Consider the following 16,182-nt stretch of genomic DNA (forward strand, 5'->3'; position numbering starts at 1 on the left):
TTATCAACCGCGATGGAAGCAAACAAATGAAATGTCTCCTTACCGGAGAGCATATCGCAAAGCAACGAACGATAAGTAATCCAAAATCGAGACACACTCGCATCAACGCACTCTTCGTGGTTCCCAATCTCTTTCTCTATCCCTTTCCCTATCCCTTTCCCTATCCCTTTCACTATCCCTTATTCTGTCCCTCTCCCTCTCCTTCTCCCTCTCGCGCTCACGCTCCCTATCACGGAGGGGCTCACGTGGGCGATCTCTATCCGACGGACGGTCTCGAGCTTCAGGCTCGTTGGGTACTTCGACCTCGTACTCTTCTTCTTCGACAACCCAATACTTATCGACCGCTTTCTTCTCCTCTTGCGCCCGCTTCGCGTCGAGCATAAACCGCACGGTGCCGCTCTGCCCACGGATTCCGATTGCGCTTTTCGGCGGCTGGGCTGTACCTGGTGAGATGGTGCCGGGAGTAGCAGGCGTAAGGGGGGGGGGGGAGGGGCGATGTGGGACCGATGCCGTTGCGGGCCTTTGTTCCGTTGGTAGCCTTGGTGTCGGATGCGGTTGCTTCAGAAGCGTAAGTAGCGTAGCGCGGGATGTTTGCTGCAGAAGCTTCATCGTTGAGCGTTATGCGTATGTTGATGAAGGTCTCGAGGGAGTAGTAGGGGCCGAGCGCGGTGTTGACTCGGTGGTGTGTGTATAGGTCTAAGAGATCAAGTAACGTTTCTGAACGCCCGTCAGTAAGGAGATTAGAGTCCAGGGCAAACAGGGTTCTGTAGTACTTACCCATGATCTCAGCTCTGGTTGTATTCCACTTGTTGTATTGGCATATTCCCCCCATCTACGATCTCGCTGGTGTCCTTCTCATGCAGCCGGGCAGCCAGCTCCACACATGCAATCGCCATAGTCGGCGTCGTCTGCTTGAGTGGTGCAAAGGTTCTGTACATATCGAGGCTCACGTTCCACATGGTCGTCGCCTCACGTTCTGGATGGAAACGAAGTGCTCGTGCTAGCTTGACCATGACTTTTTGTGGGTACCGATTCCGGAAGTCGAAGCCGGCACTCTCAAGCATGAGTCGCTCGAGACCCAGGATGAGCTTGGAATGGTTTTCGAACCGCTGCAAGCCAGATTGTTAGCTTTGTTGCCATGTATGATTCCAAGAGGGGGGCGCGCGTACCGGATCATCACTGCTTAGTTGCTCTCCAACCCCAACCTTGCTATTATAGTAAGCCGCAAGCACTTCTCTACTTTTCTTCAGCGTGTCCTCAATCTTGCAAGCTGTGAACAGCGCCGCAGCCGCAGCGCCCTCCCAGCTATACTCGTTCTCCGCATGCAATAAGCGGAACTTGTGGTAGTATATCACCGCTGTGTTGAAGGTGCGCACGGGCAGCTGTAATGCCCGCCGTACTTGATCGATGTATGCGACACCTTGTAATCGTACGGCGTCTTCTTTTGCATCCGACATGGCGAGGTCTACGAGACATCTCTGAATCGCGGATTGTAGAACATAGGGTTTTGCAAGTTCAATATACGATGGATGTGGGCCGACGCGAGAGGAAGTCGCTGGCGTGCGATCTCGCGAATCGTTCGTCGGCGAGGCGGTGGGCGCCATGGCGGGTTGACGCGTGGTTCAATCGTAGAAGCGCTGGGCATGAAGCACGTTACGGGCGGTCGCTACGGATTGCGAAGAGCTATTGACGCTAAGCACCTGTCGCGCGGCTCTCCCCACAAGACGAATGGCTCAGCCTTTAATGTTCGTTGGTGAGGGTACAAGAAGAGCAACGTGGAAGTGCGATGCTCTCAAGAAGTCAGGTCCAAAAGTTTGATGGTCAAAGCTTCCGTGCAGTAGCGTGAATCCACCAACGCATTGCGGCGTGACAGGGTGCGGCACATGTCAAAGATCAGCTCGTAGCTGAAAGAGGAGCCTTGCTTGTTCACTTCATTCCTCTGCCATTAACTACTCTGACCACTTTTTGAGTCGCTATATACAATCATGCCATTCCCGTGGGTGACACTATTACCGCCTCCTCACGCCTCCCTCGTAGCTGGCTTGTAACACCAACGTAGTTGGGTCGCTTCTTTGAGAAGCGCCATTTCTCCCATCATAAAAGTCTAGTAGATCGAAAGAGGCACGCTCACCCGGCGACCCCATTTTTCATATGTCAAGAAAGGAATAAGGAACTCCAGGTTAATGAGAACGCCAAGTTTGCTCGAACGCGAGTCATGAAATGGAGGGGTATGGATGTTTATGCGTCCCGCTCCTTGAAGGTGAGAAGGCAGTCGTCCTATCTTCGTTAGTCAAATCATTCGCATGTTAATAAATTGACAGGCAGACTAACCATCGGGAAAATCGTGGCGAACACCTTAATCTCCTCGCTCTTGTCCGTGACTTGGTGGTTCCAGTCTAGCATCATACTGGCCTTGCCAATCATGAGCATCAGGTTAGCCTGTGCATAGACCTGGCCCAGGCAGTAGTGAGGACCCGTTCCGAACACCAGCCAGTTCTTGACCTGTTTGTCTGCATCACCGGAGATCCATCGTTCCGGAATGAAAGATTCTGGGTCTTGGTACGCTTCGGGGTCGTGGAGAGCCATGTAGGTCGTAGGGATCACCATCGAGCCCTTGGGAGCGGTGTACTCAGGTGTGATGGGGAAATCCTTCTTTGCGACGTAGGGCACCATGATGACGGGAGGGCGGTAGCGCAGAGTCTCCTTAACAACGGCACGTGTCCACGGGAGCTTCTCGAGGTTATCCAGACTGATTGGAGCATGGATGTCGCCGTTACGAGCAGCAATGTTCTCCTCGCGCACCTTCTCAAGAAACTCAGGTCGGTCAGCCATGATCTGAAACAACCAGGTGTTGGCTGAAGAAGTGGCATCCTGGGAAGCGAAAAGGAACGTAAACAGCGTCATGGATATCTCGAAGTCGGTGAATTCACGGATCAACATCGAGGGCTTCTCGGTATCAGGGACTTTCTCCCCAGCGGCGATCCTCTGGCGGTACTTCTCCGACTCGATCATGGCCGACACCCAGAAATCAAGAATGCACTTGTTGTCGCCTCCAGCAGCAAGGCGAACTTTAGCTTTGGCGGCGCATCGAGAGAACTCTTCTAGAACCATGTCCGCGGACTTCTTGCCATACCAGCTCTTCGTGAACGGAAGGATGATAGGGAAGTTGACTAGCTCAAGCGCGGCCGTGATCAAGTAATAGTCGTCCGCAATTTTCTTGATCGCTTCTTCAGTAATGTATTGGCCGACAAAGGTGCGGCAGCTGAGGGCGCACTGCAGTTCACGGAACTCGCCCATGAACGGCACATGCTTGCCGTTGTTGTCCTTGCTGATCTGTACGAACTTCTTGAAGTACTCGTTGTAGATTTGCTCCTGGATAGGAAGGTATTGCTCGAGCGCGTGGCGAGTGAAGAGACCGTTTAGACCTTTCCGGTAATCGACGTGAGCTTTGCCATCGAGGAAGACCCAATTCTGAGGTCGTAGGAGCTTGTACGCGGCATCGACGACACAGGGCTTGACAAACGTAGGCGAGTTGAAGATTTTACGGGCCATATCACGCGTGGAGGCGATAACGACGAACCTGCGAATTGTCAGTACACGAAAAAAGACTTAGGCGCATCGCTGATTCGAGCGCAGGAAGGAGGCGGGCGTACTTGTGGAAGACGGAAACACAGCTCAAAGGACCAGACTCCCATTTTGCGTGGTACGCGTTGAAATCTGGGTTGACAGACTCTAGGAACGGTCCGATAAATGGTGCCTTCCACATGGGCCCGACAATTGAGCCCTTGTTCCAGACGTACTTGACTACCAACGATTAGCAAGACCCGACCTCGTAGCCGTCCTCAAACATACACTGATCGTATGCGATCGCAAGCACAAGGATGGTCAGAACGAGCCTCCATCCGCTAAGGTTGTTCATCAACATCGAAACCAGGCCGTTGGCATCGAACGAAGCCGCCATGTGGGCGACCTTTGCGTCGGCCGTAGGCGAAACGAAGCTCGCATTGATAGCCATCTTGGAGTCACCGAGAATGAGGGTCGTGCCAGATGGCAAAGGAGAGCAAAAGGAAGGGTAGCGACAGCTCAAGGGGTCCGGCGCGCAAAATATACTGGCGCCCGTTGGAAGAAGTTGAGGGGGGCAATTGCCAATCAAACTCGGGTGGACAGTGCGTCGTTCTTTCCTCTTCAAGCTTAGACTCCGAAGCGGAAAGCATCACCCCCCGGCCCCGGACGCAGGTGGTGCCATGCGTGTGCCACCACGCACAACGACGGATCACGCATTCCCGAGCCTTCTACAGCGGCTATGTGAATTGATGCGGATTGGTGGACTGACTGTGGTGTAAGCCTTTCTTCGAATGCAATCCTCCAGTCGTATCTGACGAACGGGTCGCGCAGACTTGTAAATGACTCCATCTACTTCATGTTGCGGGTAGATGTGATACCTAAGTAGTGAGCTATTATCACATAACCGCAAAGCAGAAAACTCTCCACTATATCGTGTGTCGAGTCATGGTGTACTGAAGTGAGGCTGATGGTGAATAAGGTCCGTACCTAGGCTTTAACGTTAATCCGGGTGCAGCCGGAAGTCGCGTAAGGCGACGTTGGATGGGCCAGACGAATTGTCAAAATGATTGTGTATTGTTCGCGAAGGAAGTTTTTGTAAGCATGCTACTTGCAAGAATACCTCAGCTATGCCTGAAAACGCTCCATGATGCCGGGGTATACCAAATGCTCATGCCCATACCGTTGCGCCGAAAATGCGTACACAATCGTCATTTCCTTCACCTAAACCCATTGGATTTCACAGCCACTGATCATCATCATCAGCTACGTCCAAATCCACCTCCACCTTCACATCCATCTGGCCGTCAGAGACTTCATCATCTGTATCTTGATGCAGAACCACGGGTTCATCGGACTCAATGGACTGCTGTACGACCGTAGCATCCTTGGGAACCCACGATAGATCACCAACGCTGACATTAGGAATGCGGAAAGCTTCGTTCAAGAACTGCTGCATGTCAGTAAAGTGTATGGATAATGATGGATGTGTCTCATACAATCTCCGCTTGGAAGCGTTGCTCGAAGCCTACCACGAGGGTGTTGGCGCGCTCGCCGTATGGATAGACGCCCGTGCAGCCCATCGCATTAAGAAGCTGCCGCTTCAACATTTTCTCCTTCTCTGAGCCAGCTTCGACACCGGCAATCGCGAGGGAGCGCGGTCGGTTGTCAAGTCGAACCACGCCACCGCGCCCTCCACGAGCCTTTCCACGGCCTCGGAAGCCACCTCGAAATGAGCCACGGCCATTAGTAAAGCCTCCACGAGGATTCATCGGTGCGTCGAGTGGCCCAGCGTTTGCGAATAAGCCCGCAGCTTCGGCTTGTAAATCCTCCAAATCGCCTGAGGGTACTCGCTGTTCCTTTGTAATAATGGCCTCTAGACCTTTGGCCCTCGCTTTCTCTATCAGCGTAGAACGGAGCTCGGTCAACTGGTCCTCTTTGGCCTCGAGCTGCGCGCTGAGCAAGCTGGACCGAGCTGTTGCCTCCTCGGTCTTCTGGCGCCTCTGCTCGAACTCTTTCTGAAGCTGTGCCTGCTGCTTGCTGAACTCTTCCATATCTATCATGTCCTCGTCTTCGTTGTAGATTGCGGGCATTCCATCTTGAGCCGAGGTCCGCTTCAAGACGCCATTCGTGCCGACCCTCTGCTGTTGAACTTCAGGTTTGTACCAGTAAACCTTTACGAATCTATTATCGAATATGGCTTTCGGACTGTCGTAGGCACGCTGCGCAACAGGATGGTCGCTGAACTTGACGATAGCGAGGCGGCTGTCGGTACGCATTTGCACATCGACAATTGCACCGAACTGGGAGAAGAAGTCGCGCACATGCTGTTCGGTGAGATGGTCTTCGGGGATCTGTCCAACAACCAATGTGTCTTCCGAGCCTCGTGAGGGTCCGGATTGCGAGAACGCAGCTCTACCAAGTTCGCGACGTTGGTGCCCGGAACGATCGCCGTTGTTAGCATTGCTCGTTCGATGACCATTGGAATGCGGCAGCATCGCAAGTGATGCGTTATTCGGGTCATATTCCGCATCCGCAGGAACGATCACTGCCTTGCCATGATTGTAAGGGCATAATGTTCCCATGTGGCAGATTCCTTTCGTTTCGTAGTCCACGCATTTAATTGTGGCAGCCGCGGGATTGATGTGTGGAAGAATTGGAGTTTGTGCGCCCAATGCTTGCCCTGAATAGCTCATGCTCATCATCGCAGAGAGGTCGGCCAGAAAATTAAATGGATTGAACGAGTCAGAGTCAAACGGAGGTAGCGCGGGCGGCTGTTGCCCTGCAAACGAGCCCGGTGTGAACGGTGTAACGTTCGATAGAAGTCCAGCCCTTGCTACCGTGGGATCCGCACGCTGTCCGTTTCTACCGGCATGTCCTCCACCTCTTCGCGCCAGTTGCTTGAGTGGCCGTTCGCTCGCAGAGCTGTCCGCAACATTCTCGCCGCCGGTATCTCGCTCTTGGAGTTTTCGCTTCCTCGATTGTGCTTGGAAACCATTCTGAACCTTCTTCAAATTGCGGTCGGCGCGCGGGCCTGTGGGTATGGAAGCATCATGGCTCAGCGGCGCAGTTGGTATGGCTTGGCCTCTAGGGACGAAAACGGGCGCATCAGGTACGAGCGTGGACAGTGAGGGGCGCGTTATAGAGCTGGAGGTTGCGGTCGCGGCTTTGGGAGCTGTCGGAGGTGTAGACGTCGGCTGCGCAGGTCGCGGCGCTTCCCTTGCTTTGCGTTTCGCTGCTAGCTTCTTCCTCTCTTTCTTCTCCGTGGCTGCCGGTCTGGTCCAAATCTTCTGCTCAATCGCGGTAGCTATTTCATCGACAAACGTTTCGGTATCTGCCTGCGTCAGCACGTTTCAGCCGCTCGCACTCACGACCAGATGCTACCCACGATCTTCGAGGAAGTCCGAAAGCTGCTCAACACTGGCGCGCTTAATATCTGCCGGTGAGCCCTCTCCTGCAAACAGCTCTGCGACGTAATCCGCCAGAACTTCAGGTTCTGCTTCTGTCCTATCTCTATTAGCTTGCAGTTGCGGAGGTGTAGAAGCTCCGCGGTTGACTTACCGGTTGGCGAGCTTTGGTAGCAGCCATTGCTTGAAAGCAAACTTGTCGTGTTCCAGAAGCTGCATCGCTGCTCCACCTCACTGTCGACTTTTCAGTCGAACGCAAAGTGGAATAGCGACGCGTGTAGAGCGCGTCAAAGGCTCATATAGAAGCTGTTGGCTTGGTGAACCTCTTACGGGTAAGCGAAAGTCGGATTTAGCGCACGGCCCAACCTCACTAAGACTAGCCTTAATAGCAAGTATTCCTACCACAATGCAACTTCACCTTTAAGAATAATCTAGAAATAGAGGTTGAGATATCCCTTTAGAGTTCTAAACTTATTAACAATTTTTCAGAAGCAAAGTCTACAAGAGAATAGGACTTCTGCGATTTTTGGTAGTTTGCTAAGGGAATCTCCAGGTTTGTCTTAACCCCGCCTTCGCCGACCCCACCTCTCTTACCCTTCCATACAGCAAACACAGCGGAGATAAGTGAGCGAAACAATAGCCAATCGAAGATGCTGCAACACATTTGTCCATCCGAGGCTAGAAAAGATATCGCGAAGACACCTGCGTCGCATGCTTGTGCGATATGAACATGGATTCCCACAATAGTGAAGTGACAAGGAATTCAATAAGATCGCATTGCAAACAATCAGAGCCACATTGCTGACCCCTTTGGACCAGTTTATGAGAGACGCGGCTCCAGGCTCGCGCCAGCGTGTTAGCGTATACCTGTACCTTAGCTCTCCACAGAGCTATCTAGAGTAGTTCGAATGGCTATGGTTGGGAAATGCGATTTCCCTCAGTCAAGTATGGTACTCAACCACCCTGGGTCTCTCGGTACACATAAAAACCTTTACAAACAAAGGTTTACGGTTTCTTATCAAACCAGAAATTACCGTCCCTCATCAGAAAATTTAGTATCCTGTGTTATCCCCTGAACTTTACAGTACTTCGACTTTTGATGTAGGCTGTACGACAGCAAACCGAAGCAACAGCACCGACATCAACACGAAGCCAACGCTGATCAAGCACGGATTACCGTCGAATCTACTCAAGGGCTTGAATTTTGAGTCCATCCAGGCTAGGTTATACAGACGTTAGGTAATTCACCACCATGGGTGTTTCCAACCAGCAACTGGAGACTGCTTTCAATACCGGGCGCGTCGATGCCCGCGACCACACCTACACTCAGCACGCTGCAAATGCCTCTCAGTCCATCCATGCTAAACTGATCAAGCGCATGCGTGCCGCTCCTCGAAGCCTAGAAATTCGCATTTTGACTAGCGTACTCCAGAATACCTCCTTCGAAGCCGAATATCTAGGCTCTCGCACCGTTCCAGTGGTGCTCTACCCTACCGACGAGCATAGAGACCTTCGAGTCACCCCGGAATCCAGCAGGTCGATGTCTTATATTCGCAAGAGGATCTTCCAGAGCTTGAAGAACATGACGAGAAGACTGCCACAAGTCAAGTCTGAAACCCCCGTGAGATCCTCGGAGGAAGGCGACGAGACTGTTGCCGAAGACAACGTCCCTGTGGATGTTGATGATGCGACTGCCGAGGAGTACCACAGGTACGCTTTCGACCTAGGATCTAAGGCTGAGAATCTGGCAGAGTTTGAGAGACTGTTGTGAGAAGTGACTGCAGATGATGTTTCATGCGACTACTCCAAGTAATAACGGTGTTTATGCTTGAAAGGATGGAGAGGCGCGGAGGGTGAAGAGCCGGGGATGTGTAAGGAGTTGGGCGGGAGGTCTGCGCCGTTGTGATACGCTGACGATTGAACGATGGTTTTGAAAATGTGCGGTCCTGATATAGCAAGACAATGTCCGCCGAAGCTTCAAGGAAGCAAAGGCTCTAGCTGTAGATATACGCGAAGTTGAGCAAGGCTCTTCACAAGTTTGCATACAGCTTTTTCATGTATATCGTCTCTGAAATGTTGATCATAGGCCTGAACCTAATGTATGGTGGAAGGTCGTATATGTACTGTGCCCAGGTGATGTCCTCAAGCTCCACAAGGTGTGGGAACTGCTCTGCCTACGACAACGTGCAGATGCGATGTCATACTCAGAGGAATAATGTTCCAGAGTGTTCCATAGAGTTTGTATTGTCTCGGGAAAATGTAGACTTTTGCGGAGGTGGAGTCGGCAAGGGTACAAGCTAGTGAAGTTGGGGTCGTGTTCCCGTGCCACAACTCTTTCTGGGAGCTACACCCAAGCTCTAGGAGGGCGCAATGGAGCTCCTACAGACTGCAGAATTTGGCAAGATGGGCATCCCTCCCACTGCAATGCAATTGATGACTTTCGATAGCATTTGACGCGCATTCAAAGGTATCGATTGTTCCCCTGGTGATTCCGAGGCGGCCCGGGCTTCGGAAGCTTGGGCCCCGCTTAGGTCAGCGGTAGCTCCTTCTCTTTCTCGCGGATTTTTCTGCACCTCCTCCCGACCTTCTCAACCACCTCCATCCATTGCACCTTCATTCCATCCTCAATCCATCTCCGCTCACTCCGACCGGTCATCACAATGGTTGCCATCGCCCGCTCCTTCGGCGCCGCCCGCCTGGCCGCCCGTTCCGTCCAGACCAGCAAGCCTGCTGCGCGCTTCATCTCCACCAATGGTACGCATATGCATCGCAGCTCCATTCATTGAGGGCCGCCCGTCTGCCATTGGCATCAATTGACACCCAGCAGCCCAGCCCAAGAACTCGCTCGTCATGAACGGCGCCGTCCGCAACGCTTTCAAGAACAACGCCGGCCGCCAGATCATCCAGAGCCGTGGCATCGTTGCTGAGTCGACCGCCGCCGCCATGGTCGCCGCCGCCAAGATTCAGGGTGCTGGTATCGCCACCGTCGGCCTTGCTGGTGCTGGTGTTGGTATCGGTACGGTTTTCGGTGCCCTCATCCAGGGTGTCGCCCGCAACCCGTCTCTCAGGGGTCAGCTCTTCCAGTACGCCGTTCTCGGTTTCGCCTTCGCCGAAGCTACTGGTCTCTTCGCTCTCATGATGTCCTTCTTGCTCCTCTACGTTGCATAGAGTGGTGCGTTGCTGGGTTCGCTCTGTTATTCGGGTCTACGGGTCGGGTCTCAGGGTGGAAAATTTTGCGGATGGGTGTGTGCATATAAGACTACCTCATTTCCTAGTCTAGTGGCAGCTCGGATTGTGTAAAACATGTACTCTAGATCAGCAATCTGAGGAGCAAGTTCCCACTTTAGCTGCTCTTAATTTCATATCCGAGGTTCAAACCACGCGTCTGCGTGCCATGCTGTGACGCCTGCGGATGCCCGAGATAGAGCTCAATGGGCTCAATTACACCCTGCAGTCGTATTCCGATGCTTCATGACCCCCGTTCCGATGCTGTGTGATAGCAATTGGACGCTGATAGTTCCTGGCTGATGAAACCTGGCCAGGTCCGCGATGCCAAGCTTCTCCAGCCAACCTCACCCCTCAGGCTAACAACAGGTGACCCGTCACACCGCACACCGCCGGAGAGGCCGTATCTCAAGGGTGAATCGCTCGCACCTTCATAAGGGTGAGCTCCTTCCACCTCGCGCTCGCACCGTAACCGGCTTGGTCGCCTTACCGGTCGAGCTACGATCACCATGGGCCCCGCCTACGGCTCAGTTCAGTTCAGCTGGAAAGAAGCTCTTTAAGCACTGCGAAACCAGCTCAATGTTGCTCAAATATCAGTTCTGGCACAGTCTAGCCTCTCTGTATAAAGATGCGCTTGCTGGACTTCACTGATCGTCGCTTTCCATCACTAACATTACAGCACTACCTCCCACAACCGTCGGGGAGTTCGCGTAGCCAAAGTGAGTAATTCTTCCTTCTAGATGATGCATATGCTGAGAGGTAATAGTTGTAGTCTTTCGATGAAATGGTACCCGTCCCTGCCATCATCTGGCGCAATTAATACGGCACCGCCGCGCACCCCGCGCAATGTCCTCGTGAAGCTTCAAGGCCATTGAGGTCCGATCGTAGCCGGCGTACATACCCAGAGATCAAAACGAAACGGTGCTCTACGAGCATGCGCATGGATTGCGTCAATGCAAGACAAGCTTCGTGGCTGTCTTGGGGCCCGGCGAGGTGGAGACCCCAAACCTGCTTCAGCTGTGCAGAAAGCGCGTTTGGAGATGATATTCCCAGCGGGGATTCAGTGCCAAAGAGATGTTCCCAAGGATCCCTCGGCGGCGAGATAACGACTCAGCGATCTGGGTCATGATGTCGTTCGCACGGTGTTTCAGCAGTGCTTCGAAACTTGGCGCGCTTCACGATCGCTCGAAACACCACCTCAAAAACTGCAAACTTACAAGCTAAATCTAGACGTTCCCAGGACTTCCCATGTTCTTCTCGTCAATGTCTTGGTACGGCAGCTCCCGACTGGGTCAATCTTCTACGGGAACATGATCAACCGTGAAACCTCGAACGAAGTTGATGCATCTTCCAAATCAGATGCAACATCAAGCCTCAATCTTGCCTTTCATCTTCAGGCATCTTCATCTACGCTATAAAGGAGGACTGCCCAGCCCAACTAGCCAAGTGTTATTGTCCATCTCAAAGCTTTCAATTCCAGTGCCGGTCACGTTTCCTTCTTAGACGCTTTCTTATAACAACTATAACATCTTAATTAGTCAAGATGAGGTTCGCTATCATCGCTGCTGCAGCCTTCTCCACTGCTGTCTTCGCTGCGTCGGGTATTACTCTTCCTGTATCTTCACCACACGTACCAGGCTGACCCAGCACGTCAGAGAAGCGCGATCCCCAGGACGATGTAGCCTCCATCCTCGCTGCCCTCCGTGAGAATAACCCGGAGGACGCCGATGCGGCCGCTTCTGCCATGAAGATCAAGATTCGCTCTGCCGAGCCCGAGCCCCAGACCCAGCAGGGCGGCGACGACCTGACCGCCATCCTCGAGGCCCTCCGCTCCAACAACCCCGACGACGCTAACGCCGCCGAGAGCGCCATGACCAAGCGGGAGGCCCAGGACGACTTGAACAGCATCCTTGCTGCGCTCAGCGAGAACAACCCTGATGACGCGGATGCCGCCCGCGCGAACATCCAGAAGAGACAGGATGATGTGAACAGCATCCTTGCGGCGCTGCGTGCCAACAACCCTGATGATGCGGATGCGGCTGCTACATTGAGCAAGCGCTGGTTGTAAGAGACTAGAGTAATGGGTAGATGTATGTATGTAGGTATGGGACGAAGAAGGGCACGTCGGTGCAAATGTATATAGCTTTCCTTAAGATGAGTGTGAATGGATAATAATGGGTTGGTCTCACTAATGCACTCGTTTTGGCCCAAGGTTTGCATGTTGATTGTGATGTGCTGAGGTCAATGTTGAACGACGGGCAGGATGATCCCAGTAACGATTGCGAGAATATAGCTTCTGGTACCTGCGCTGATGGAGATGCTAAGATGATGTATGCGCAAGGTTCGAGTGGCCTTTGGTTGTGGCCAGGCGAAGTGGAGAAGCTCAACCCGTAGACGGTTGAAAATCTAAGATGGCTTTTGTTAATTACCTGATTAGGTAGCTTCAAGTGTCCCTTGCTTCAACCGGGGTCGATGGCTTTAGTATTTGCCCTTTTAGGAGTGTTTAAAGGTGCTATTCTGGAGTAAAGAAAGTACACCCCCTCCGTGTTCAATGGCTTTTGTTAATTACCTGATTAAGCGGCTACCAACGCCGGATCAGCTTTCCAATTTCGAACAGTATCATCACTCCCATTCAGTTGCGCTATGCGATAATACATCTCGTACTAACAGCTAATTCAATGGTTGGGCTCAAGATGTGCGCAAGGCTGGAGGATCTCGGGGATGTGGCCTCGTGATATAAGCACGCCTCACATCTGCAAGCGATTCGCAAGGTTGCAATGATGCCAAATAGCACGAGTACGTTTGGAAGAGCATGATGCAATTCGCATTGGCATTGCACGTCAGCATCCGCGCTACGCGATGCTTCTTGTACCGTTAGACTTCTCCGCAAAGCTCGCAACTTCTCGCGAAAACGGCGATGTTTTGATTCTAGCGAAAAGGGTGCCAGTTCCCCGTGTTGCGCACCCATTGGTCGGCATGCGGATTAAGAGTGTCAAGGGGGGCAGTGCGAAAGCTTGCTTGCCCGCGGCGAGCTCGAGGGGAAGAGGCGAGACCACCGCATGCGCCACTCTGCCACAGCGCGTTCTGAGTGGGTTTCCGCCGGTGCCGTCATGTGCAGTGCGATGTTGTGAGCTGCCCGAGTTTTGCAGAGTTTCGTTGTGCCTAGCACCTCGCGCCCTTTGTATCTTGCTTCGTTGCGTCTTGCGCGTCCTGTACTCGCGATTTACCTGCTCGTTACGGCTTACGGGCTTCCTACTGCGACTTTCGCATACGCGCGTTCCGAGCTCTCCACGAGGCTGTTTAAAGGCGGTCATTGCCTCGTAGCCTTGCGCGTCACCGTCACTGTCACCGAAGCTGTACACACCTTCGGCCTCTGCAGTGCGTCTCGCCGCTTTCCTTCCTACACAACAATACTAATACCATCCAGTCTACCTTCAGCACACGCAGTGCATGCCCTCAGCCTGATTGCCCGCAAGATGGCCTCACCATCTCTGCCGCCTTCCTCCACCGCCAGTCCATTTTATCATCCGTCGCTGGAGAATATATTTGAAGCACTCGATGAGCTTCTCAAGCATGGGCTCGGCAGAAACGACATTGCAATTTTGTTGAAGCTCGGGTCTGCTGGCGTAGGCAGGATACTGGATTTGCTCGAGCATAAGGGTCGACCGGCCGTAGACAATCTCCTAGGCTCGCTGGAAGGTGTGTCGGAAGCAACCTTAGGCAGGTTGATCAATCCTCGGGATGCTGCAACTAGTAAGTCGTTGTGTTTGTGCTGGCAGACCCTCGCATCTGTAGGGCTCTGTGCGGGAACACTTTAAGCACTGTCTAGACCCCGACTTTCATTCGGTAGCTATCTGCTATTGCACGCCCTGGGGACGAGGTTGCTAGAAGCTGACATGTGTACTAGATGAGCAGAGCGAAAGAGGCCGGCAGCCCTCAATAAATCGTCCGCGCTCACCTATCGATAACAAAAATAGTTACGCCTTCACCGCCACTCCACCTGCACTCGCCACTTACCAAACTACGCCCTATCTGCGCCCGCCGCTGCCTGCCCATAATTCCCTCCCGCGCAGTAACTCCACTCGCACTCGCTCCGTGTCTTCTAAAGGGTCTTCGTCCACAAACATCACACATCCTTCATCACATAGTCGAGTGGAAAAGAAGAAGGTCCTTTCGAAACCCCCTTCAAAGCCAGCGCGGAAGCAACTGTACTGCCCGGACTGCAAGAAGGATATTAAGAATGGCTTCGACAAGCACTTCCGTAAGCATTTGGACGATCTCGTCGGTCCATATGAGGCCGACTTCGAAGTGCACGAAGCCTTTGGGTGCGGGTACTGTCACGCTCAAGGAGTCCTGGTGGAGGGAGGCAAGGTGTTTCATGGGGTAGCAGAACTCGTCCACCACGTCAAAGACGTTCATGCCTCCACTCCGCAGAAACTTGACTGGAACATCAGCCACTCGTTCAATCACATCCTCTCAGCCCAGCCACACTTTAGACGAAAGATTGTGGGCATGATCGTCGACTATAGCCGGAAGAGCGGGAACCACAACACCATACCCTCCCTGTCATGGGGACCAGACCACCGGCAACTTCTCAGAAACCTACAAATTGTATCCGGAAGACTCGATAAGAATCCATCGTGCTACAAAGACGAAGCGATTGACACTATCCTAACGCAAGTCTACGAGGCAGCGTCACAAAACTGGCAGCAACCTTTCGCTTTTTCTTCCCAGCCCACGCCGCAACACGCCGTTCCAATGGGGCCCTTGCAGCAGAGCATCCCGCATCATCCACGCCATAAGTCAACACCGGACATGAGCTTCGCAGGTATTGGCGGCGGATTCCCCGACACTCCGACGCCAAAGCACCACTCTTTTACAGGCGACGTCAGATCGCCAAGTATCTTGAGTCCTTCGCCGCAAGTCCCGCAAATCCCACAACACATAGAGCGCTCCATTCGACATCCGCAGTCGGTAAACATCATGGATCAGGATGCTCCGTCCTACCACGCTGGGTTAATCCCACACGACCCGCCTCCGACCATTGCTTTCGATGGTCTCGCATCGTACTCCACGCCGCCACCATCACAAGGGCTGCAGCTCGACTCGATGCAAGGCCTCTACACGGATCTGCAGATCGATGAGAGAGATTTGTACAACAGCTGAGTTCTACTTGGGTTCGGATGTACGTGCATGGATTTCGGAGTCACTCGCCGCTTTTGCGTGCTGGAGTGCAGACGGCTTGAGCGAATGTTACGCACCTTTCCTGCATGCGTGGTATTGCATGGTTTGCATTTGCTTATTGGAAAGATCTTGTTCAGGCGTTGTGTTTGATTTCACTGGGGTGCTATTGTATGGAGTTCACTGGGGTGCTATTGTATGATACCCATTTCTTCAGCTGTTCGTCATGATGTACATTTGCCCAAATATCATGTTTGCGAACGAATATGTTCCATTTCAACGACTTGATATTGAGATGACTTGGTGTTGCTGGCTGTAGGTCACGTTATTAACACTAGAGCGGTTATCGATACCCAACCATTGCCTGCCATCGCTTTCTCCATCAACCAGCACTTCTGCATCGCTCGACAACCGGCCCCCATGCCACCCGAACCCCGACGATCAAATGTAAGGCGTTCGAACGTTACAGCTTGTGCTCGCTGCAAGTCTAGAAAACAGCGTTGCGACCAAATCCTACCCGCATGCGGCAATTGCGAACGCGCTGGTGTTGAATGTGTCGGGCACGATGTAGACGGCTCAATAGTACCACGAAGGTAATTCCCCTAGGTACAGCTCAGGAAAACAGCCAGTCTAATAAGCAAAGCTATCTGAAAAATCTCGAAGACCACGTCGCGCGGCTTAAGAAGGAGCTCCATCATTATCGCTCACTGTCAACTCCAAGAGGAGCAAGCGCGGATGTGCACATTGTCGAAAATACACTTGCACAAGCCAGTTATGTCTCCATTCATCCTTCGACTTTTCCAGCACC

At 52.8% G+C, this 16,182-nt stretch overlaps 7 protein-coding genes across 7 annotated transcripts; 4 read left to right on the forward strand and 3 right to left on the reverse strand.

Moving 5' to 3' along the window:
* Positions 1–334: 334 nt before the first annotated feature.
* CTK2 (RNA polymerase II C-terminal domain kinase beta subunit) lies at positions 335–1,604 on the reverse strand (the record flags this gene model as incomplete). The annotated part of the gene is made up of 4 exons (XM_056214014.1): positions 335–717; positions 778–805; positions 837–1,109; positions 1,170–1,604. 4 exons carry the CDS (start codon positions 1,602–1,604, stop codon positions 335–337), a joined length of 1,119 nt encoding a protein of 372 aa, XP_056071281.1.
* A 634-nt stretch (positions 1,605–2,238) lies between these two features.
* On the reverse strand, positions 2,239–4,015 carry ERG5 (RNA polymerase C-22 sterol desaturase; the record flags this gene model as incomplete). The annotated part of the gene is made up of 4 exons (XM_056214015.1): positions 2,239–2,277; positions 2,332–3,580; positions 3,654–3,804; positions 3,853–4,015. 4 exons carry the CDS (start codon positions 4,013–4,015, stop codon positions 2,239–2,241), a joined length of 1,602 nt encoding a protein of 533 aa, XP_056071282.1.
* A 786-nt stretch (positions 4,016–4,801) lies between these two features.
* Positions 4,802–7,187, reverse strand: N0V89_005239 (uncharacterized protein; the record flags this gene model as incomplete). Its single annotated transcript, XM_056214016.1, has 4 exons — positions 4,802–5,011; positions 5,061–6,895; positions 6,950–7,068; positions 7,123–7,187. 4 exons carry the CDS (start codon positions 7,185–7,187, stop codon positions 4,802–4,804), a joined length of 2,229 nt encoding a protein of 742 aa, XP_056071283.1.
* A 1,033-nt stretch (positions 7,188–8,220) lies between these two features.
* Positions 8,221–8,739, forward strand: N0V89_005240 (uncharacterized protein; the record flags this gene model as incomplete). The annotated part of the gene is made up of 1 exon (XM_056214017.1): positions 8,221–8,739. One exon carries the CDS (start codon positions 8,221–8,223, stop codon positions 8,737–8,739), a length of 519 nt encoding a protein of 172 aa, XP_056071284.1.
* An 889-nt stretch (positions 8,740–9,628) lies between these two features.
* atp9 (ATP synthetase subunit 9) lies at positions 9,629–10,136 on the forward strand (the record flags this gene model as incomplete). Its single annotated transcript, XM_056214018.1, has 2 exons — positions 9,629–9,722; positions 9,796–10,136. 2 exons carry the CDS (start codon positions 9,629–9,631, stop codon positions 10,134–10,136), a joined length of 435 nt encoding a protein of 144 aa, XP_056071285.1.
* A 1,600-nt stretch (positions 10,137–11,736) lies between these two features.
* On the forward strand, positions 11,737–12,261 carry N0V89_005242 (uncharacterized protein; the record flags this gene model as incomplete). The annotated part of the gene is made up of 2 exons (XM_056214019.1): positions 11,737–11,741; positions 11,841–12,261. 2 exons carry the CDS (start codon positions 11,737–11,739, stop codon positions 12,259–12,261), a joined length of 426 nt encoding a protein of 141 aa, XP_056071286.1.
* A 1,408-nt stretch (positions 12,262–13,669) lies between these two features.
* Positions 13,670–15,359, forward strand: N0V89_005243 (uncharacterized protein; the record flags this gene model as incomplete). Its single annotated transcript, XM_056214020.1, has 2 exons — positions 13,670–13,946; positions 14,101–15,359. The coding sequence occupies 2 exons, from the start codon at positions 13,670–13,672 to the stop codon at positions 15,357–15,359; spliced, it is 1,536 nt and encodes a 511-aa protein (XP_056071287.1).
* Between the last annotated feature and the right edge of the window lie 823 nt (positions 15,360–16,182).

This window comes from Didymosphaeria variabile (assembly GCF_027946475.1).
Source record: "Didymosphaeria variabile strain IMI 356815 chromosome Unknown scaffold_4, whole genome shotgun sequence".
NCBI classification, from domain to species: domain Eukaryota; kingdom Fungi; phylum Ascomycota; class Dothideomycetes; order Pleosporales; family Didymosphaeriaceae; genus Didymosphaeria; species Didymosphaeria variabile.